This window comes from Paralichthys olivaceus, chromosome 19, assembly GCF_024713975.1.
Source record: "Paralichthys olivaceus isolate ysfri-2021 chromosome 19, ASM2471397v2, whole genome shotgun sequence".
Taxonomy (NCBI): domain Eukaryota; kingdom Metazoa; phylum Chordata; class Actinopteri; order Pleuronectiformes; family Paralichthyidae; genus Paralichthys; species Paralichthys olivaceus.
Window position 1 is genome coordinate 1,306,479 of NC_091111.1, and position 24,270 is coordinate 1,330,748.

Below are 24,270 nucleotides of genomic sequence, written 5' to 3' on the forward strand. Positions count from 1 at the left end.
GTAAAAAAAACGACTGAAAAAAATATAAATACCTCCACACTGCTCCTGTGTTGCCATCCAAGTGTCTGTAAGCCCCAATATTTAAATTCAACTTGAAATAGCATCTACTCCATAATATCAGTCTAAATGTCTGATAACTTCATCAGGAGCCACGTTCACACACACACACACACACACACACACACACACACACACACACACACACACACAGCACACAGCACACAAGCTCTCGCCCCAGGTTAACGTGGGGTGCTTGGTAGCATGAACTATCTCTTTAAGACCTTTTATCTCCCTACGAGCCAGGATGCAGTCTGGGCTCCTCTGGTAAGGCGTTGCCAGCCATTCCAAAATTTAGGCTGAAGACAAAAGGAGATAGGACTTTTGACGAGAGGACCCCTACACTTCGGAACAATCTGCCAGAAGAGATTTGAAGAGATCAGTTCAAGAGAGTCAGTTTTATATATTCATATTTTCATTGTGAAAATTCAGATTTTATTCAGATTCTATTTAAAGTATTCATGTTTTTAAGTGAGGTTACTTCATTGTACTTGAAATGTATAATGAAACAAGCAGGGAGGAGAACATGTATCTAAATATAATATATTAGTTGCAAAAATGTCTCAACATGCATGTATGTGTTATGTATTGTGTGATCTCATTATACCTGCTACTTTTTATTTTGCCATTGTGATAACAGAACAGAATTCAACAGTCATCCATATGTCAACTATCCATTTCCTCATCTATTCAATTTGCACTGCACATACACATTGATCATACAGTCTCCTGGGACCTATTCTCCTTACAGAGTGCCTTTGAAGGATTAGTGATGCAGAATATTCTCTTCGTCTGTAACTTTATTAGTTTTAAAATTACCAATCATATGAAACATGTTGCTACTTATTCTCAGGATTTTTTTTAAGCAGGTAAAGCTTGTTATGAATGCAGAACTTATGTGTTTTCTGTGACAGGACAAAAACCTGCATCAAGGATTCTATCACAATGTGTTCATTTAATTAGCCTATTGATATTCCAGTGGTTTGCAACGGATCTGCTATTCACTTTTTGTTGGAAGTGTTTTAGATGGGTGGTCATTCAAATCTATTGAAAAATTAAAAAGGCAATTTGCAGCCGCCAGAAAATCTCTGCTTCTGAAAATGGAAAGTTATCACAGCTCAGAATGTGTTCTGCTGATCGGTTGAGAGACCCAGCCCATTGAGAAGCTCTGTTCTCTCAGCTGCTTCTTTAGCAGCCATCAGCGAGGAGCTCTGAGAGGTCAAAGATCTAGAAACAGTAACACAACTATAGTCATTTTCAGATATGTCTTGGGGAAGATCTGCAGAGATTTTGTTTATATCACATCAACAATGGCATCGGCTCTTATCACCAAAAGCTCTGTTGACATCTACGTCTGTGTCTCTTATGTGTTTGACACTTTTTCATCCTGAGGTATCCTGAGTTTTTTCAGTTTTTAAAAAAATATTTCCTTGTGTGTGTTTTCTGTCTTTGTACATGTTTCATGCCACATAACAGTTTTGTGAGAACACATGACTCACAGAAGTGCTGTACTGGCTCACATTCAAACAACTGGACACATCTACCAGTAAAACTACATTCCTCTCATTTTGACTCTGATCCAGCCTTGACTTCTTAGCAGCTGCTGAAGGTTATTTATTTCTCCCGATCATCCAGGAAATTTGGACCAATATCTGTTTTCTCTCCGGGAGACAAGGATCACAGATTATATTCAGTCCAACTTTGTTTTACATATGCAGCTGAAGCTTGCAATACAGAAGCCAAAAAGTCTAGTATGTGTTACCAAGCTCCAACAGACTGTTTATCACCAATCACTGAGTCAGGGAATGAAGTGAAAGCTGCTGGACAGTAAACCATTTTGGTGAGCCGGAACACAGCTCTAGCTGTGGGGGGAAAAAAGATCATGTGTGACGACACACTGATGATCTCTGGGGTCTGCACGTATAAAACTCACCAGCCTCCCAGTGCTCACTTCAGAGCAGGCTCGATCACTATGGTGATTATCTTCGGGGTCTGAACATCAGGGCAATCTGGATGGATTGGACAGAGCCACGGAAATAAGGTAAGTGTTTCAGAAGCTTCTGGGAGAGTAAGAAGGGAAATGTCTTGGCTGATCTTTCATTAGCGCATCAGTTGGTAGAATATAATTAGATATTTAACTTTACACCTTTTCGTTATAGTGTAGTCCGACCCTGCAGTAAACAACCTTTGCCGTATAGTGATTAGGCCATTTCTGCTGTCTGAGCTATGTTTGCCTGGAGATCTTCACTGGCAGAAAGCATCATTAGCTTCAGTTTTCATTTGCAAGTTTAGGCAACAAAATGACTTGGTCAAATTCAGGAAACGATCATGATTTGGTTTAATATAGAATATCTCACAACGTTAGTGACTAGTAAATGCTTTGTGGCAGAAATCTTTGAAGACAAACATCTGCTGGTGAGTCTCAGACACCAAAAATGTAAATTGTGACCAAAAGGGCAGAACTTCACACCATATACGTCACATATATGAATAAGGAGGGAAAGTTGCTGAGTCACATCTGTTGCTCAAAAACAGTGTCTCATTTCAACGGGAATTTCTGAGAGAGGCACAGACATTCATCATAGAGATGTTGTCAGAACTGGAATGCTTTAAATGTGTTCTTCCAACCTTACGCAATAACCGCACTTCTGAAATCACAAAAAGACACAGCATTAATAAGAACCCTTAAAGTTTGAAAGAACAAAATATATTTACTGTATTATATCACACATTGACTACTTCAACAACCTGTTTATATATATATATATATATATATATATCTCCTCCATGTCTATTTATTTGGAATCTTTTCTCTTGAGATACTGAGCATTAGACAGTCAGACACCACTGTGAGGAAAAGAGTTTTCAGAACCACTGACTACTAAGGGAGAATACAGGTTTCCTTAGTGCTTCAGGTCATAAAGGTGATGGTGGTTTTGCTGAAATAATATTTGATCAGGTTGACTCAATTTAAGATAAGAGAGGAAAATCAGTGCACATCTTATAAAAACTATTTCTATTTTTTCCCTTTGTAAATCACATGGAAAATTCTGTTTGGATGAATGCTACAGTGTTATATCCCCTGCTTGCATATGACAGTTTGACAAAGAATCGTTGTCATCCACAGTTTCCAATGGTTGTGAATGCATCAGACTGGTTGGTCCCGACTGTGGGCACAGAGCAGGACCCCTGCGGTAACTACACTGAAGCTTGGCTGTGGCTGTCCTCCCTGCAGCCAGCCTACCTCGGTTTGATCAGTGTCATGGGGTTGGTGGGGAATGGCCTGGTTCTCTGTGTGTTTTGCCTGCAGAGGAAGCCCTGCACAGTGGCCGATATCTACCTGGGGAATCTGGCGGCTGCTGACCTGGTCATGATATCCTGCCTTCCCTTCTGGGCTGTCACCATCGCTCACGGCTACCAGTGGGACTTTGGAGAGGTCCTTTGTAAGCTCGTCAATGTGGCCATCTCTATGAACTACATCTGCAGTGTTCTATTCCTCACACTGGTGACTGTTGACCGCTACCTGGCTTTAGTAAAGCCCATGAGCCCCTGCCGTCTGAGGAGAGCCTCCTGGGCCAAGCGTATCTGCTTGGGCATCTGGAGCCTGGGCTTCCTCTTCAGTCTGCCCATCCTGCTCTTCCGCACAGTGACATACGTAGAGGATCCTTGGGTTGATGCCTGCATTTTGGTCTACCCCCATCCAGCATTTAGGTTGCACTACAACATCACCAGGAATGTCATGGGATTTCTTATCCCTGTTCTGGTAATTGTTTACTGTACGCGTCACATTGTGGCTGCACTCAACAACCGCGAAGCCAACGGACTCCCTGGGCTCAGGGCAGAGAGGAAGGCCACCTATTTGGTCCTGATCGTGCTGGCTATCTTCCTCTTCTGCTGGACACCGCACCAAGTGATGCTGTTTCTGGACACTTTGGATTACTTCCAGGTCACACCCGGATGCCTCTGGGGTCATGTCCTGGACATCTGCATCCAGCTGTCCACATATCTGGCATACAGCAACAGTGCTGTTAACCCCTTCCTGTTTGTCATTGTGGGGAAGCATTTCAGGAGGAAGGCAGAGGAGGTGTTTGGAAAAACTCTGAACCCCTGGTTTAAAGACTTGGGCTTCATTTCAATGAATACACTAAATCAAACACAACGTATAAGTATTGAACAACTTGAAAAATCCTGACAGTAACAACAAAATCAAACAAGTGGCTGTAGGACCATTTTCAGTGGTTATACAGAAAACTGTGATGACTGTAAAACATAAATTCATAGAAAAATGAAATTGTTTACGAAGGATGCACATCCAGCAGACCCAGCAAGACTTGAACGCTCATTTGGAGACTTGTTTGCATTCAACTGGTAAATGCTGTCATGTGTACAACTATTTTGACTCTCTTTTGTTGATGCAGTTCCTGTCCCTGGATCAGTGCTGCAGGGCTCCAGAGCAGTTATTGTGATCTTAATGGAAAGGTATAATATGTGATGTTAGTGCTGATTAATGTAACTTTAACTGAAGTGTGTGGTGGCCCAACAAGATATACATTGATCTGATGTTTTTCAGGAGATAAATGTTGATTTCTATCAATGGAGGATTTTATTGTAATGTTGATATTGCAAATATTGACAAACACTCCACTTGTGTCTCTGTGCCTGTCATCTCTTCCATTTGCTTGTCTTGTTGCCTTTGTCATTATTTTGTTTTTGTGCTGAGATATATTTGTCATTATTGTAAAATGTCGTTTCCAGTGCACATTCCAGAAGATTCATGTTGCACTTGAAACTAAATAACTACTGACAAGAGCTGACGATGAATTTCATTGTGATTTATGACAATGTTTATTGTCTCTGATGTTTCTTCTGTCCACACCATGTGCATTATTTTGAAGATTATTTAAACCTGCACTATCAGGGTGATGTGATTCAACTGAAAAAAGGGGATATTGTTATTTTTAAAAAATGTGTGTGCTCATAAAAGATGAAGTTTAATAAAGAACCATTTGTCTATCTGTATTAGTTGTAAGTCATTTAATTAACATGTGCATTGTCTTGGATGCAGGAGGTGGAATTTAATATGATTTATCCAGTGTCATGTTCGGATTTTGCCGAAGAACACAGAAGCAGAGACTCAAGATGGTTTAAAGGCTTGAATGCAGAAGTTAAACAGAATTAATATTCAGTCTGAGTCCAGCTGAATGAGTTTTGACAGAGTGGTAGACAGGAGTGTCAACAGGAACAAGTGGCAGAGAAGGCTGGCTGAGTGGAGCAGGTTATGACAAAGAGGAGGCAGCAGATGACACATCGGATCAGTTTCACTGTTCCAAAAAGGAAGGCAGTGAGGCCGACGTCTTTTGTTACTTACTCTGTGTGTTGTGAGATATTGTTGTGTTTTGTGAATTGTTGTTGTGCTTTGTGAATTGTTTTTGTATTTTGTGAATTGTTGTGCTTCAATCAATCAATCAATCAAAAATTTTTGTATAATCCATATTCACAAATCACAATTTGTCTCATAGCGCTTTAACAAGGTGTGACATCCTCTGTCCTTAACCCTCAACAAGAATAAGGAAAAACTACCAAAAAAACTTTTGAATTGTTGTTGTGATTTGTGAAGTTTTGTTGTGTGTTTGTGAATTGTTTTTTGTAAATTATTGTTGTGCTTTGTGAATTGTTGTGTTTGTGAATTGTTGTTGTGCTTTGTGAATTATTGTTGTGTTTGTGAATTGTTGTTGTGCTTTGTGAATTGTTCTATTTTGTGAATTGTTGTTGTGTTTAGTGAATTGTTGTGTGTTTTTTTATTTATAGTTGTGCTTTGTGAATTTTTGTTTTTTGGGAATTATTGTTTGATTGTGAATTGCTGTTGTGCTTTATGAATTATTGTAGTGTTTCGTGAATTGTTGTTGTACTTTATGAATTATTGTGTGCTTGTGAATTGTTGTTGTGTTTGGTGAATTGTTGTGTTTTGTGAATTATTGTGTTTTGTGAATTGTTGTTGTGTTTTGTGAATTGTTGTTGTGTTTTGTGAATATTGTTGTGCTTTGTGAATTGTTCTGTTTTGTGAATTATTGTGTTTTGTGAATTGTTGTTGTGATTTGAGAATTTTTGTTGTGTGTTGATGAATTGTTGTGTTTTGTGAATGATTGTGTTTTTACTGTTGTGCTTTGTTAATTGTTGTTGTGTTTTGTGAATTGTTGTTGTGCTTTGTGAATTGTTGTTGTGCTTTGTGAATTGTTCTGTTTTGTGAACTGTTGTTGTGTTATGTGAATTGTTGTTTGTTTGTGAATTGTTGTGCTTTGTGAATTGTTGTTGTCTTTTGTGAATTGTTATTGTGCTTTGTGAATTGTTGTGTGTTTTTTTGAATTATTGTTGTGCTTTTTGAATTGTTGTTGCGTTTTGTGAATTTTTGTCATATGTTGTGAATTGTTATGTTTTGTGAATTATGGTGTGTTTTTTGAATTATTGTTGTGCTTTTTGAATTGTTGTTGTGTTTTGTGAATTTTTGTGCTTTGTGAATTGTTGTGCTTTTTGAATTGTTGTTGTGTTTTGTGAATTGTGCTTTTTGAATTGTTGTGCTTTGTGAATTGTTGAGTTTTGTGAATTGTGCTTTTTGAATTGTTTTTGAGTTTTGTGAATTGTTGTGCTTTGTGAATTGTTGAGTTTTGTGAATTGTGCTTTGTGAATTGTTGTGCTTTTTGAATTGTTGTTGTGTTTTGTGAATTGTGCTTTTTGAATTGTTGTGCTTTGTGAATTGTTGAGTTTTGTGAATTGTGCTTTTTGAATTGTTTTTGAGTTTTGTGAATTGTTGTGCTTTGTGAATTGTTGAGTTTTGTGAATTGTGCTTTGTGAATTGTTGTGCTTTGTGAATTGTTGTGCTTTGTGAATTGTTGTGCTTTGTGAATTATTGTGTTTTTTTATTATTATTGTTGTGCTTTTTGAATTGTTGTTGAGTTTTGTGAATTGTTGTGCTTTGTGAATTGTTGTGCTTTGTGAGTTGTTGTTGTGTTTTGAGAATTATTGTGCTTTTTTATTATTATTGTTGTGCTTTGTGAATTGTTGTCGTGCTTTGTGAACATCGACTTTGACCAAACCTTGTAATAAAGTAACATTTAAAAGTTAGTAGTCTTTATTTTGAAGGTTACGCACTTGAGACATTTGAACTTGTGGCTACCGGCCGCGCGCACGTCGTTTTCAGTTGCTCGTGCCCATGCCGTCGTCACAGTTTGAAGCTCCGAAGCGGAACTCGTCATAACAGATGCTCCGAGGATTGTACGTGTGACCCGGGGAAAAGTTGAGTATGAAGCAGATACACGCTGGTGTCATGTTCCTCTTCGGACAGATTAACTCGCGTTTGTTTGTGTGAACTGTTGTGTCCGTCGAGTTCTGTGAAGAGAACGTTTTATAGCAGAGAGAGGAAGGAAACCGAGCGCTCGGCTTGAACTTCAGAGTGGAGGCTTCAACACGTCCACTCAACTGCTCCATGAATATTCACAGACAGCCCGACACTAAAACAGCCTTACACACAAACTGCCTTACACACCAACAGCCTGACACACCAACAGCCTGACACACCAACAGCCTGACACACCAACAGCCTGACACACCAACAGCCTGACACACCAACAGCCTGACACACACAGATACGTGTTTCAGCCATTGTGGAAACACCTGGTGCGCTCACATCTCGTACGTGCAGACAAACATTGTGTGAACAACAGTTGCCTCCCTGTTTGAAGTGTGTGTCAGTGAATGCGAACGAATGCCTTCGAACTGTCCTTTCCTCTTGTGAACATTGTATGTTAGTTGTTCGATCATCCAACGAGAGTTTAGCGTGAAACAGGAGGGTCATGACAGGGTTCCCTCAACAGTTCAGTTTTAGCTAGCTCGATATGTTTCTCACTATCTGCTCTACGTGTGCAGATAATAATACGTTTTTTTCATTCAGGACAAGACATATTGTTGCCAGAAATGTTTTTTTTTCTGCCTAATACGTAAACACTCTGCTGATAGAGTTAACCAACATGGTGCCTGGTTTATGGTGATACATGACTGAAAATGTGTGTAACATGTATCCATCACATTTGGTCTTAATCAATTTCGTAAAGGTGCAGTGTGTAAGATTTAAGTGAAAGGGATCTATTGGTGTAGAATGTAGAATAATCCTCATTTTTACTAATTTGTTTCATCTAAATTTATGAATTGTAGTTTTCTTTACCCCAGAAAAGGCCCTTTATATTTAAATACTTTATATTTACATCGAGGGGACCCTCTCTACAGAGGCCGCCATGTTTTTTACATTAGTCCAGACTGGACAAACTAAACACCTTTTGAGTTTTTATTAAAAATGAAGCTACCACACTTTTTCATGTTTGGAAGGGGAGGGTGAGGTGAGGGCTGTTCAGCTGCAACATGCAATTTCAACACTAGACATCACTAAATTCTACACACTGTACCTTTAAGGTCAGAATGGGACATTATTGATTATGTGAATGGGATCAGTGATTATCTTAAGAAATTATTGTTTTGTAATTATACAAGTGAAGTGGAGAAACGGATGGAAACTACGTAACAGTATTTATAGTTCTCTTGTTTGGAGTTTGATGTATCCATCCATATTTTGCGGTACCCCGTTGGGCTGACGTGTTGTCTTTGTTTCCACAGCAGCATGAGTCAACGAGAAATAAGTGAAAACCTGAAGCTGGCCCGTGAGTACGCTTTGCTGGGAAACTACCACTCAGCAAGTGTTCTCTATCATGGACTGCTTGAACAGATCAAAAAGTGTGTGTACACTGTGCAGGACAGCAGTTTTCAGCAGAAATGGCAGCAGGTAAGTGTGGCTTTGATTAATTCTCATATTATGTCAACAAGGAAAGTTGGCTTTTCTGATGTTTGTTTGTTCCACAGCTGTGGCAAGAAATTAGTGAAGAGAACCGGCAGCTTCAGAATATAATGTCGAATCTGGAGAACTTTCAGCTGGACGCGGCGCCTGCTAAACCCAGTAACCACGATGATTATGAAATCAGGCCTGTACATGTGGAGCAGAGGTAATAATAATAATAATTTTCATCTCCCTTCATTCTGTTTAAATCAATGTTCTCTGTTCACTGTTCTATTCTATTAACACTGTAGCCCTAATTCAGTCTTCACATTCACTGTTCACAAATGTATGATCTTGAGTTGTCTAGGCAGAGTTTTCTCCAGCATTATAACACCCAGGCCCTGTGTTTCACAGCACTTTAGAGGAATGAAATGACTTTGGTGTCAGTTTTTCTACCGTGATTTTGCTTCTCTGTCCTCCCCTCTGCCTGCTTGACTGAGAGCAGGCCTCAGATTGACACATTACTGCCATTTTAGATTTTTTTCCAGTGAGATATGTTGGTGCCCTAACTTAAGAGTTAGTTATTTACATAAGAAAATATCTGATCAAGATGAAGGCAATGACAAATTAATTGAGGAGTTATTGTCAGTAATGGTAGAGTATGTGAGTATAGGCATATTGTATATCAAGAAGTCGATAATTGACTTATAATTGCACCATAGCCCGGTGGAAGGGAAGGTGCTTATAGATTCACAAACTTGAAACAATTTCTCATTTCCTTGGGAAAATTTCAAATTCTGTAATGACCACCACCCCCAGAAGCAGATAACACATAAGCCCCCAGAAAACCCAGGGAAAACTCTGTATAAGCTATTTGTCCCTGACATAGTCATATGATTGAGATTAGCAAAAGAGAGTCCCTGATGTGAGCCTGGTTTGTTCCTGGTCTGCCCTTTAGTAAGGTGGCCTGTAACCCTCACACTGCCTCTTTGTTTGTATGTTTGTTTGTTCTTTTTTTTCTTCACTAACAAGTCACAGCAATACACTTGTTCAACATTTCCTCAGATGATGTATTGTCTCATATCCGTTGTTTCCTCCAGGGAAGTAATATATTTGATAGACAGGATAGGTATACGCTGATGAATTCTGTGTACACACTGTAAACAAAAGTATTTTGAGCAGTTGTTTTTTAAGTGTGCTTTGGAATGACAATACTGCGCTTGAAAGGTATTATACTTGTTGCTCCATCTTCCTCTCTTCTTTTTCTTCACAGACATTCTCCTTGTCCTGTCAGGAGGCCTGCTAACCCCCATAAAGAGAGCAAACCTCCCAACAACCGGCTGAGCGCGGCTGTAAGGGCCCAGCAGAGGCACTCATCTCGTGGAGCCAACGGGGACAGAAGCAAACCCTCCAAAGGCAAAGAAAAGAAGGAGTCGAAAGAGGCAAAGGAAGCCGCCGGCAAAACAAAGGATGACAAGGTGAATAACATGCTTTAAAGAATGCACCACCTTCTCCTTCGTTATATTACACACCATACTGTATATTCAGACACAACTGTTTGCATTGTTGATTCAACAGTATCCACTTGCTGCCTCTGTACCTACAGCCATGTCTAACTTGTAATTCCAGTTTTCTGTGGGGGAGAAAACAGACCACATTGGTTATATTTAAAGTGCCTTGTTTGTCTTCCAGAACAAAGTAGAAGTCCAGGAGAAAGAAATGAAAAAGTTTGATGGAACAGGATATGACAAAGACTTAGTGGAAGCTCTGGAGAGAGATATTATTTCTCAGAATCCAAACGTGAAATGGTATGTATTTTACAATTCGGTGTTTATTGGCTTGATTTTCGCAGAGGAGACATGAACCTATATGTGATCTTTATTTATTAATCCCTGAACAGGAAAAAAATCGTTTTCAGTTCTGTTACTGCGTTATTGGGCTACAACATTTATTACAGGCTAAAAAGAAGCTAATGTGTCCATTTAACTGCGAAGTCCCTGATTTGGTTGTTTAGGTTGTTCTCCTCTGTCTTTGTGTATTTTCCCCATTGACACTTTGAGCTAAAAAAAATCAACTAGAGGGACACATCCCTCCATCAAGGCCAACATCTTATCTCGCATCAGAACATTTCCTGGCCCTTAATCGAATCCACTCCTAAATTTAAAGGGTTCTTCCGTGGCCCATGAACCATTAAGTTTCAATACAATTGGCTCAATAGTTTTTAGCAAATAGCAAAGAAAACATTAAAGTGAAGCAATATTAAGTGTTGATTGGTCAAACCATGTTTTTAACAAATTTCATTTATTTAGCCCCATATCGCAGCCACAAATTCTTTAAAGGCTTTATTTTGTGTGCTGAATATGACACCTTCTGTTTTTTAGACTTAAAAACTACCCTTCTTTTTATTGAATTTATTTTCTGCAACATAAAATACAGATCAATCAATCAATCAATCAAATGTATTTATATAGCATGGTATCACAACAAACAGTCGTCTCTGCACACTCATGTCTTGTCAGAGAAAAAAGCGTTTCGCTTCACGTCCAAACTGAATTTTGATTCAGTAAGTGAAGCTCACTGACTTTTCTTCAACTATTTGACATGTCTGGGATTGGACTGCTTGTTTGACAGATATCCAATGGTGAAAGATATTGGGATTGGGGTCAAAAACTTATTATTATATTAGAATATAAATATAGGCATTATATAATAAGATGCCAGCTTGCAGCTTTGAAGAAATGTAGGTTGTGTGTTTTAACGTGCACTACTTGGCCTAACTTTGAACTGCTAAATCTCATTCTAACCTGTAGGGAGGACATCGCAGACTTGGAAGATGCTAAAAAACTCCTGAAAGAAGCGGTTGTGTTGCCGATGTGGATGCCAGCATTTTTCAAAGGCATACGAAGACCTTGGAAGGTATTGGTTTAGGAAACTTCACTTGGATTTCTGTTTTTTTTTTTTTCTTACATGTATTACATGGAACTCTTTTCTGACTTCAGGGTGTGCTCATGGTGGGACCTCCAGGGACAGGAAAAACCCTTTTGGCCAAAGCAGTTGCTACTGAATGCAGAACCACATTCTTCAACGTTTCTTCATCCACTCTCACCTCCAAGTACAGAGGGGAATCTGAGAAGCTAGTTCGCCTTCTTTTTGAAATGGTAAGATCACATGCATCATGTGGTCAGGGTTTTTAAGGATAAGGCTCTTCGTGTTGTTATTATACTATACTATACTATACTCTACTCTACTCTACTATACTCTAGTACTTAAAGGCATAGTTCACCCAAAAATGAAAATTCACTCATGATCGACTCACCACTATGACGATGGAGGGGTTGGTGAAGTGATTGAGTCCACAAAACACTTTTGGTGTTTAAGTGTAAACAGTGTTTCAGACAAATTCAATACAATTGGAGTAACTGGTGGCCGATTCTTCAAAGGTAAAAAAAAACAAACCTCAAATGCCTCCATACTGCTCCTGTGGTGTCCGGACACCACAACATTCAAATCAACTTGAATCAAGGTAATTGACACCATGTTTTTATCCTAAATGTCCACTGTGATCCATTGAAGAAGTGGTCGCTATCTACTTCAATTGTATTGGCCCACTTTAATATTGATCCTTTTTTCTCATGTAGGCACGTTTCTATGCCCCTACTACAATCTTCATTGATGAGATTGACTCCATGTGCAGCCGCAGAGGGACATCAGAGGAACACGAGGCCAGCCGTAGGGTCAAGGCAGAACTACTGGTGCAGATGGATGGTATAACACCAATGAAATCATAAATCTGTTCACCAAGTCTAATTATATATTCATTCTTCACCATTCTTGTTATGTGGAAACTTCAGAATTCTCTTGAGGGAAGCATCTGTTCTCAGAAGCATTTAACACTGTTGTTGCTGATGTTTAGGCGTCGGCGGGGCATCAGAAAATGAAGACCCGTCAAAGATGGTGATGGTCCTGGCTGCCACCAACTTCCCTTGGGATATAGATGAAGCTTTGAGGAGACGGCTTGAGAAGAGGATCTACATCCCTCTGCCTATAGGTAGAGTCATTTCTTTTACTTTATGGCAGTGTAGTCTTTATACATACTATACCTTTTGATTAGTTGGAAGAGCTCAAATAAAAGTTACTGCAGACTCTGTTCTGGCCCGCATTATTATTATTATTACTCCTACTACTACTAGTGCAGACCCTGTTGTAAACCTGCCTGTTTGGAATGGGCAGTTATCTTGGCCTGTGGTAATACTCCAGAGCTACTTCAGAATTATTCCCAGTCTTTAATGGTGCATATCCTTTGCAATAATGTTATTATTAGAAACAGTGAATCAGTCATCCAGCTGTGTTGTGTTGTTTGACAGTATTTCTCAAATATTGACGAGATCTGCAGAAGGCAACAATCCTTTACTTGAGGTTGACTTCTGGCTCTATTTCTAATTGGTTCTGAAAAGTAGAACAGTAGGACATATTTTAGTAGGAGGCCTACTGGCATTTAAATTAACAAAAACCCTTTCTTTCTAAACAGTACTTTTATTGTGAAACATCTCTAGGCAACAACAGCCAGTAGGATGACAAAAAGAATGTCAAAGCAAAGTGGTTACACACATAAACCCACAGCAACTGAAATAAGACAATAATGCTTGGATATTACTTGAATGAGTAATTCAGAGCAACACAGTGTTGTAATCATCATGATTATATTTTTGAATTTTTTAAATTAAAGCAATAGAAATGAGCATTATGTTACATTACATTTCATTTTAAAGTGGTGTGCACATTATATGACATGCACCGGCAGTGTATTCACCTTTGTTTTTACCCTGGCATGTATTTGGGGGCCAGGCTTTATCTGACCTGATTTTTATTGAGTAACACAGTGTATGTGGAGGCCACTACAAGCTGTGAAACTGCTCCACTCACTTCACACTCTATGTTTGCAGCCACAGGGCGAGTGGAACTGCTCAGGATCAACCTGAAGGAACTGGAGCTGGCCAGCAATGTGGACTTAGACAAGATTGCAGAGCAGATGGAGGGTTACTCAGGAGCCGACATCACCAACGTGTGCAGGTCAAGCCATTCTCCAAAACAAATTGACAGAAGTAGCTGTTTTTGTGTACTGTGTTTAAATTCTATCATGATAGTCTTTTTAAAATGGAAGGAAGGTTTCTAAACTTCTATATTTTATACAGCAATTTGAAGTCAGAATGATTAGACAACAAATCTTGAATAGAATCCACTTTTTAAGACTGTGCATATAAATGAATCTCAAATCTTTCTGATTGTAAAGATTTCAGTTAGGAACTTTTAAAGTTGAAATGATCACTGGTGGAATGTGAGAAATTCATGTGATGTGATGAAGTTTATGCTCAAATTGTTAAACTAAAGTGTTTAACCACTGTCTGATGCTGCAGGGATGCGTCTCTGATGGCCATGAGACGAAGAATAGAGGGCCTGACGCCAGAAGAAATCCGCAACATTTCCCGGGACGAGATGCACATGCCTACCACCATGGAGGACTTTGAGTCGGCTCTGAAGAAAGTGTCCAAATCTGTGTCTGCAGCCGACCTGGAGAAGTATGAGAAGTGGATTGAGGAGTTTGGGTCCTGCTGAAAAAAAGGCAGACGTCCAAGTTGTGTGTGTGTGTCTGCGTGCGTACATCACTGGATGGACAGTGTGTTATCTATATAAAAGGTTGTTTTAGCATGGCTCTGTGTGTCTCAGGCTGTAGCTGCGTTTCTTTCGGAAGCAGCTCAGTGGCATGGAAGAGGGTAATGTCCGTTACGTTAGTTAAATAAATGCACTTGACTAGAACCTCTTTATATTGTACATTTTGTTAATGTCCAAGTCTAACAGGTGACTAAAGAGTCAACCTGAAAAACTAATGGCTGAAAGTAGTAGTTGATTTTTCTCATGGTATACCAAATTGTTATGGACTCAATTGCAAAAATGTTTCATAATATCTTAAAACCAGCAAACATGTTCAACAACTCAAATGTATGTGTGTTCCTGCAGTAGAGTTCATTTCCACAGATGTTGTACTGTTACTTTGCCTTTCCAAGTGTCTTAATGTTTGCTTTGTACCGTTGTAACTGACAATGAGATACTGAGCAAACAGCCAATCAGTTGGTATCCCTATTTAGTTGTTTTCTTTTCTCTTCTCATATTTTTGGAGATTTTTATGAGCACAACACTAACAAGATATTTCAATTAATAAAGTTAACGATTTCTATGGATATATTAACGTTGCCTTACATGTGTGTTTATTTAGTGGTTGGATTTAGAGTGTGATAGTTGTTGGCTGGTTGGATCAAATATTCCATCTGCAATGTGTTTGAGCAAAGATATATTTTCAGTCAACAAACAATAGTTTGGCCTAAGAAAATAATAATTTTTCAATTTCTCAGGTGGGACAATTTGAGTAAAAGCTATAATGAACTCTGACCACCAGTGGATTGTGTTCACATTAATTGTAATGAAATTTGTTGTAAGTTGATCCAAACATCATGTTGTGGTTATAGTTGGGAACACATGAAGCTTGGTTTATCAGCTTTAGCTATCGAGCTCAAGTCAGCCGATGGGTAGAACTGTACAATCACACATCCATTGGATTTAAAATGTTGCTGGTGTGCAACATAAATACAGATATTTGCCTTGACTTATAACTGTTTTATGTCCTTCACTATATGTGCAGTAATCAGACGAGCTTTAAAGAGTGACTTCACGGACGGTGCTGTAAAATTGGTTTGTCCAATAGGTTTATGATAGTGAATATACAGATGCAAAATCCCCTGTTGCTTATTTTCGATGTCCATGGGGAAACTGTGTAAGCTGTTATTTTCATTTGTAAAGTTATAAGTTAGAGAAGAGACTCATCTTATTGGAAAAATGTAGGTGTGTTCACAGCCTGCACAACCACATTTATCATACAATACAGAAAAGTTAATTCTCATACGGAATCAGCAGGAATTGAAGGTTCAAATACACAGCCCAGCTGTTGTTCACACAAGTTACACACACGAATGTCTCAAATCAAAACACATTTGTTTTATTCTTCAGCAACACATCTGAATCCATGCCTGACTCATTGGTCGCCTTACAGGCTAAATTAGTGTCATCTACAGCACCTAATTGATTGGAGTGTGTCACTTTGGATTTTCAGGCATACACTTGAAAGAAACAGGTTGGGTTGTTTTGAGTCATCATGCAGTTTCCTAGTTTTAATGTATGGTTTACTGACAGAACAGCAAGCTGCATTCACTAGCTACACATGCACCGTAATGCAGCACATCATGCATCCTGCAGCTGAACAGAACCCTGGGGATAGACGTGTCCTGTGGCTGATACACAAGCGGATGTTTAATGAGTGCTGGGTTTTTTTCAAGCGTTACAAAGGTTCTGAAAAACAAAAACCCAGTTGTGATTTGGTGAGTTTCAAAATAATAAAACCCACGTTCACCTGCCTTGAGCCCGACCTAGTCTCTAACAGGAGATTTATCATCTCAGTCATTCTGACTTATTGATGAGTTTTACCACTAAACAGAGTAAAGACAAATATTCATGCAGGTTGTTCTCAAGTTTTCATTCCCTAAGTGCAGATTCCCTCTTTGTAATAATCAGGATTCTAACTCCAAATGTGTAGAACCTTAATTTACTTTGTGTCAGTTTGTTGCTATTATGAAGGGGGTTATGTTTCCCCTTGCGTCAGATGCTAGTTTTATTTACCCCAAAAAATCTACATCAATTACCACCAAGAAGGTCGGAGTGATGGTGGCTGGGCCTGGGAGGACCATTACATTTTGGTGCACATGCAGAGTAAGGGCCAGATCCAGGATCTGTTTTTCACTTTAACTATTCTCTCACAAATAAATTGTTACGGTTATGAGAACACTTCATTCTTCTTTGGCTACGGGCCAATCATGTGTAGGATTGTTCATCCTTTGCAGAAGTGTGCCCTCTACTCAGTGCCATTCTTGTTCTTGTCTCTTGCTTTATGCTGCAGCTCAAATTGCCATGAGGTGGGAGGTGCTACAAACATGAAAGATGATGCCCCACAAACACCATTTTTGAGAGGCTCCGCCCCACACAACACCACTGTGCAACTTAACATTTGGCTGCTATACATCAAAAAAGTGTCTCCGGGGCGGGGCTTGGCAGCAAATTGTTAATAACTACTGAAGGACTCATTCAATAAACATAAATCAAACTAAACTCATGGGGGGGCGCCACAAACATCAAAATAATTTACCTCAAAACCTGAGCAGAATTTCATTTATGCTTTTGCTCAATCGCTGTTATATTTTCCACTTTGAATTCATTTCTTGTGCAAACACATTGATATCAGTCAATAATACATTTAGAGTGCATAGACAATATCAACAACTCCACTTACATTCTCCATGTGTTAACATGAATCAACCAAAGTAAAATAATATATAATCCCTCAAACAGGCACTAAGGCACTGTGAAGAATGACAATCCACATACGAACCTCAGGATTGGGATGTGTTCTTCTCAGAAGTGACATTCAGATCCATTTTTAAAGTGGTGAGAGGGACACAATCACTGATCACAAATTAACAGTGTGATGAGGTATTACCTTACTTCATCAGAGACAACATACTTAAACATGATTGTTTTAAGTATTCATCTTGTTTTCAATTAAAGGATGACAGGATATAAAATATAATATATTTCAAATAAACTCCCGGTGGTGCATTTGCTGTCCTCCAGATGTTTTTTTCTCAGCAATGGGGTACTTTTTAAGAGAAAACAAATGTGAGATAAACATGTGCAGAATTGCTGCATATAGAAACTCTTTTCCGTGAACATAAAAACTCTAATTCACTGCGTGCAGCCCCTAAAATGCTAAATTTGTTTAAGGTCATTTGTTGTCATTTCTTTAGCTGTTCAGTAAGAGAGAAAATACTTGTAAAGAAAACATTGACCAAACAGTGTCAGTATGAAGGCGACATGCGACTTTTGAACTTTATCAGTGAATCAATATTCCTTAACTGTCATTGAACAACTAATATTCAAACTCTGAGGATATGTTCTATTGTCTCAGTTTTACATTTTAGCAAAGTAACTGCTGAATTCCTGGAGTCTTTGCTGACTAGGGTCACTGCTTGGATCAAATATTCCATCTGCAATGTGTTTGAGCAAAGATATATTTACAGTCAACAAACAATAGTTTGGCTTATGGTCTAGCAGAGGGCAAATAAGAAAATAATCATTTTTCAATTTCTCAGGTGGGAGAATTTGAGTAAAAGCTACTCTGACCACCAGTGGATTGTGTTCACATTAATTGTAATGAAATTTGTTGTAAAATATTTTTTTTATTAAGGTGACGGACTTGGCAGACTCATGGTGAGACGTCACTCTTCCCAGCCAAATTATATTGTAGTGCATAACCCCCCACAAAAGTTGTCATTTTTAATACTTTCATCTTCGTACAGAATATATAATATGCACAAGGCGAGCTGAGTTTAGCAATTTTGCATATTTTGCAAAATGTCTAACTACTCCTTTAAAAGCTTCAGAGCTCAAAGCTGTGGATCACATCACATGATCTTCATAAAGAACAGGTGGTAAATGGACATTCACATTTAAAACATTGACTAAAAATTTGGTAGAATGAGCCACTTTGTTCTGGAATAATTTGGAAGTTAGAAAAGCTAAGTACTTTTGGTCAATGCAAATAAAAGGTAACTTGTGACTGAGCTACTTAAATGGAAAGATTAAGATTGTGATTTAATATAAGTGGCTTTTCACAAACTCTGTCTGACCAATCACACGAGCAAAGAGTGTGATTTTCTGTGCAAAAAATCGGCCGAATGCACAGTTGCTCACAAACACAGCGAGATTCAGCAGACTGCAACACATTGTATCAACTTGATCCAGTACTGTGGCCCACTAACTTTCTGTTCCACATGTGACTGAATGTGAAGGAATCACCTAGACCAGCATTAAACCAGCAGAGTGAGATAGTCAATTTGACAGATTTAAACCAGCCCCTGTTCTGTGGCTAATGTTGTTGGAGGGTAACTAAAGTGAAAAGCTGGTGGTTCACAAATCTGAGTATGAGCAAAGGACAAAACCATCCTGAAAATGAAAAACAAGCCGCAAAGGTTAAAGAAAAAACAAGAACAACTTGAAAATAAAGGGAATGGCCAAGTCAATTCTCATTCAAGGCTTCTTCTCTTCTCCCTCTGCTTCTGTTTCTATGCTCTCCAACAGTGTGTGCTTCTCATCCTCTGGCATTAGAGTGACAGGGTTCATGTGAAAAATGTGCCTTAAAAAAAGAGAGAGACATAAAGTTTGGTATTTTGAAGCCAATCAGGGAGGTCACCTGGTTAAATAACCTTCTATTTAGATTCCAGTATTTGTTTGCACATAAACCCAATGAAACAAACTCACTTGTGTTCACATGTTGGGAAAAACATGTCCAGGATTTTGACTATGACAGCTGATCCGACAACGCCGATCACCACCACCCACATCACTAGGAAGAAGAGAGGCAGGGACTCGGAGCAAAACTTCCTCAGACGCTCCCTCACTTGCTCCATCCACTGACACATGGCCTGAGGACAGAGGCGACACACGGACAAGCATTTAGTGCCACCCCTAAGCTCTAATAGGAGGCGATCCTTGGTCAGGACACAGTTCCACCAGAGTGTGAATTATGTTGGAAAGGGGAGCGTTGGATGAATGTGTGTGAATGGGTGGATATAATATATGTACTATCTATCTATATATAAATAATAATAGTACTTACTGAATAAGATGATATCAGCTCTTTGGGTGGAGTTTCCATCTGAATGCGATCTGGCTGGCTTGACTCTTGGTCATCGAATTCGTCATATCGGACACCATACAGCAGGTCGGGGTCCATACGCAGAGGGGTCTCTGGGAGCTTGCCAGGAGCTGCAGTCTCTTCCTGGGTGGTCTCTGTGTGCTTCAGGGGGTACTGGCTGGTGGTCTGAGAGATCAGCTGATCTTCATCTGATTTAAAAAATAAAATGCTCCAGTTAATCTGCATTGCAATAATTAAGACCAGAAAAGGCGACATGTGTTCATACTTTTTTGAGGATTTGGTGGATCAGTGACGACCACATCGTTTTCCCTGGGGACCCTGAAGATCTCGCTGTGACCAATTGGGTAAATGTTGGTAAACTGAGCCAGCTTCTGGAAATCTGGGCTCATCAGGATCTTCACCTCACACATCTCGGGCTGCTGGACCTGAATGATTCAAACACAAATGGTGTGAACTCATATCCAAGTACTATACTATACTATTACAAACAATGTTTCACACTAGATAGGATCAGATTGGATCACTCATGTAGAAATAGGTCAAATGAAGGATGATGCTGGCTACTGTCTGTTTATACAAATATAATGAGAGAATGTTTTAGTGATGCAACTAACCTATCAATAAAATGTCAATATGGACGCTTCCAAACATTTTAATACACATCCAGTATTCAAAGTAATATGTGACCTGAAACTTCAGAGACCTCATTGGGAACTTTCTTACATTTATATTTATTTACTCATTTGGCAGAAGCTTTCACCCAAACTGACTTACAGTTGAGGGACGACAAAATTACACAAATGTTTTTCATACGGATCACATTGTGATAACTTATTCACTCATTAACAATGAGATGCATTGGAGAACCATTCGATTTGCAAAAAAGGTGCCCACCTCTTTGCCCTCCATCTCTATCACTTCACTGAACACCTGTAGAGCCACCACCTCCTCTGAGCTGCTGTACAGCCGGTTCTGGCTCACCATCACCCGGGTGACAGTGGACACCGTGTCCCCAGATTCAAACTCACTGCTTCCATTGTTGCTGTCCACTGGAGGAAAAAAAACATAAACCAGTATATTTTGAAGGTTGGGATGTGTTCTGACTGAAACAATTTTACATTTTGAGGATGCGATTTCGGCTCCTATAATTAGTAAATAAATCTATCAATTACAGCAGAAAGTTATCATAAAAAAATTAATACCAATGGAAAAATGTTATTGGCAACAATGTGATTATATTAGATTTTTTATATAAATATAATATGGAGAGAAGTAAGCCTAATTTAATTTTTGAATACTCAAAGTCAACTTCATACTACAATATGTACAGGACATAGGTGGTAATGAATTGCAGATTCTCTCTAATCCTGGTGTAAACATATAAGTAGACTTAAGTACACAACATATAAGTGTGCACTCAAAAATGGAATATGAAAAGGATATGAACAGCAGTGTATGAATGAGTGCAGTGAGTTTATCAGAGGTTCCCAACAACAGCCAAAAGAAAATCAAAGATGCAGCTTTTGTAAATCAAATCAATCAAATTATATTTTTATTACCCATATTCACAAATCACAATGTGTCTCATGGTGCTTAAAAACGTGGGACATCCCCTGCCCTTAACCCTCAGAGTAAGAAAAAACTACCAAAAACATAGAAACCTCAGAGAGAGCCACATGTGAGGGATCCCTCTCCCAGAACGGACAGAGGTGCAATAGATGCCACATGCAACAGAGAACATCATCAATATAAGAGTATTAACTACACTGATTAGAAGAAACGGGCTGTAACATAATGGAAAGTAAATGAATTGAGGAGTTATTGTCAGTAAACAATGGTTCAAAATTGTGGAACAGACTGCTGCTAAATATCAGAGAAGCTAGTTCAGTAAACATCTCTAAAAGAACTTGCCTGCACTCATGCGCTCTTAGAATTGTTATCACTTTCTTTCTTTTCTGTTTTTATTTCCTTTTCTTTTAAATGTCCCTTTAACATGTTACTTCAAATCTGTTCTCTTATATGAATAACATTTTAACATGTGTTTTACATCCATATTGTATGAAAGGTGCTATACAAATAAAGTTTATTATAATAATTATTATCATTATTATTATTGTAGTGCAAACTGGAATAGTGCAGAATAGGGCAGGGGAAATACTTTATGGCTAATGCGCCCATTGTGCAGATAATGTACAGTTGTGACAACTACTGTTCATCTACAGGATGGCTAAAATAGCAGCATTTACAGTAAAATAGCAGCAGATGAAGTGACTAAAAGAGTGACTGGAGCATGTGTGCATTGAAGAGAGGGTTCAGGTGGGTTTCAGCAACCTTTTTGTTTGGAGGTAGAAGAAGAGTGTGGTTGGGGATGTAGGTGGGAATGGATGGTGGAATGTATAGTCAGAATTTTAAAGTGTATAAACAGGAGTATTTGATTTGTAATAGGTAACTATTGAACTGTGAATTAGTGTTTTTGGTTTGTTAAAGGTTCAGTGTGTAGAATTTTGTGACATCTAGTGTTGAAGTTGCATGATGCAGCTGAACACCCCTCATCTCACCCTCTCCTTCCAAACATGAAAAAGAACCTGAGGTAGCTTCAGTTGTCATGAAAACTCAAAAGGTGTTTAGATACATTAGTCCAGTCTGGACTAATGAATCTAAACCTGGCGGCCTCTGTAGAGAGGACTCCCTCAAAGTAAATATAAAGTATTTAAATATAAAGGGCCTTTTCTGGGGTAAAGGAAACTACAATTCATACAATTTAGATGAAATGAACTAGTGAAAACATCATGAGGATTATTCTACATTACATTTCTGCCAATAGATCCATTTCACCTGAATCTTACACACTAGTAAATACTTGGATTAAACATAAGCAGTGAAGGTTGATGTGACGATGAAGGAAACTCACAGAAAAGAGCCTGACAGGTGAATCTGGTGACCCCTGACAGCTCCACCGGGACGTCATTGATCAACACCTGCTCTTCACCCACCGATATGTTGAAATTGATCTGGAGAACAAACAACAACTACAACAACTGCGTTCATCCCACTGGCTCACGTTTCCTTAGTCATAGTTTGGTTTTAACTGTGTACCTGCAAGTTGTTGGAGTCCTGCAGCTGTGTGTCCGCCAGTGTCCCTGCTGTCACGTTAATCAAGATGGTTTCCTACAGACAGCAGTCAATACAACCACAGCATAAAAACAGAGAGAGACGCGAGGGTTAACACCACAATGTCTGCCAGTCCTCAGCAGTGAGCTGTGGCGAGGTGCTAACAGCAAGCATCTTCGTGTTAGCTCAGTGTGATGTCAGCTCGTGTTGGCCTCCTGGATTCTCACCGTATTCAGCTGCCGAGGCGACGACTGTGCGGACACCACTGAGAGAAGAACCTGAAGCACGGCGCAGAGTGCCGCTCCGGACATTTCCATTCTTAGCTGACTCAACTTAGCAGCAGCAGCAGCAGGTTAGCCGCTACAACAACAACACACAACAACACTCGTGAAATGCGCATGCGAGTGACGCTTCCTAATTGTCTTCTCGCGAGATCAAGACCGTCAGCGTGGCGGTTGGAGATGGAGGCGCAACAGCGGTGATTCCGGGAGGTCAGGTGACCCTGTCTGTGACGCAGCACATGGAGGGGTGAGGGGGCGTGGAGGGGCACGAGGTGGTGAAGAGGAAAAGGAAGGGCTGGAAAAAATGGGAATTAGCATCAGGGAGGAAGAGGTTAAGAATAGGGTGTACAATGAAGTTATAGTGCCACTCCTTCACAGTGCAGACATATAAGTACAAAAATACTCAAAAGTAAAAAAATAAGTATTTGAAATAGTGGGAATTGACAACATTTACAAATATACATCTTGAAGTAGCTGTATTGCACAGTGGATGGGTGGGTATTGCACATGAATGAGTATTGCCAGAGTGATTATGGCACAGTATGATTAATAAATATATTGCACTGTGGATGGTTGAGTATTGCACATTATTGCCATGTCATGATTAATTGCAAAGTCATGATTATTGCACAGTAATGCCCAGTACGTTGTTATTGCACAGTATATGATTAATAAATAGTTATTGCACAGTGGGTGGGGGTAAAGTCTGTGAGGGATTTTTTTCTTTTTTAAAGGTTAAAGGTGTGACAGAGAAAAAACAAACAAAAAGACACAGTTGGCAAGACAGGTGGGACAGAGAGAGGCATCTGTATTCTGTTCACAAGAGTGTTAAAGTTAAAAGGATCCGGGGTGGAAATAGGAGAGAGGAAATGGTGTTATCTAGGTTAGGGAACATGGGACAGGCTTGTGTGAGGGCCGTCAGGAAGAGGGATCAGTGGAGCACGTGGTTATGAGTTGTAGGAGGTATACGGGACACAGAGGGAGATAATGGTCTGTATTTATATAGAGCTTTTCTAGTCCTGATGACCACTCAAAGCAAATTACAGCACAGTTATTGTCATTCCACATTCATACGTCATATGTTCATATATGTTCAACACTTTCTCTATGGCAATTTTGGGTTAAGTATCTTGCCCAAACACTTCAGCATATGGAATAGGGAAGACTGGGATCGAAGTGCTGACCCT

At 39.3% G+C, this 24,270-nt stretch overlaps 3 protein-coding genes across 5 annotated transcripts; 2 read left to right on the plus strand and 1 right to left on the minus strand.

The window, feature by feature from the left end:
- Window positions 1-1,930: 1,930 nt before the first annotated feature.
- Window positions 1,931-5,073, plus strand: LOC109632369 (B2 bradykinin receptor-like). Its single transcript, XM_020091598.2, has 2 exons — window positions 1,931-2,098; window positions 3,185-5,073. Exon 2 carries the CDS (start codon window positions 3,191-3,193, stop codon window positions 4,247-4,249), a length of 1,059 nt encoding a protein of 352 aa, XP_019947157.1. The 5' UTR covers window positions 1,931-2,098; window positions 3,185-3,190; the 3' UTR covers window positions 4,250-5,073.
- Window positions 5,074-7,210: 2,137 nt separating this feature from the next.
- On the plus strand, window positions 7,211-15,119 carry katna1 (katanin p60 (ATPase containing) subunit A 1). Of its 2 annotated transcripts, none has more exons than XM_020091483.2 (11): window positions 7,211-7,347; window positions 8,719-8,884; window positions 8,962-9,101; window positions 10,149-10,353; window positions 10,568-10,683; window positions 11,686-11,791; window positions 11,875-12,033; window positions 12,514-12,640; window positions 12,789-12,923; window positions 13,819-13,945; window positions 14,290-15,119. In XM_020091483.2, the coding sequence occupies exons 2-11, from the start codon at window positions 8,723-8,725 to the stop codon at window positions 14,486-14,488; spliced, it is 1,476 nt and encodes a 491-aa protein (XP_019947042.1). In that variant the 5' UTR covers window positions 7,211-7,347; window positions 8,719-8,722; the 3' UTR covers window positions 14,489-15,119. The 2 variants fall into 2 exon arrangements, with proteins under 2 accessions (XP_019947042.1, XP_019947043.1); XM_020091484.2 differs by having other exon boundaries at window positions 7,245-7,347; window positions 8,722-8,884.
- A 783-nt stretch (window positions 15,120-15,902) lies between these two features.
- Window positions 15,903-23,279, minus strand: ginm1 (glycoprotein integral membrane 1). 2 transcript variants are annotated; one of them, XR_002202933.2, is made up of 9 exons: window positions 23,030-23,279; window positions 22,788-22,859; window positions 22,603-22,702; window positions 20,586-20,740; window positions 19,957-20,116; window positions 19,653-19,879; window positions 19,295-19,458; window positions 18,839-19,169; window positions 15,903-18,798 (listed from the first exon to the last, which is right to left on the minus strand). XR_002202933.2 is itself a non-coding variant. In XM_020091906.2 (8 exons), exons 1-8 carry the CDS (start codon window positions 23,117-23,119, stop codon window positions 19,064-19,066), a joined length of 1,074 nt encoding a protein of 357 aa, XP_019947465.1. In that variant the 5' UTR covers window positions 23,120-23,279; the 3' UTR covers window positions 15,903-19,063. The 2 variants fall into 2 exon arrangements, 1 of the variants encoding a protein (XP_019947465.1); XM_020091906.2 differs by having other exon boundaries at window positions 15,903-19,169.
- Between the last annotated feature and the right edge of the window lie 991 nt (window positions 23,280-24,270).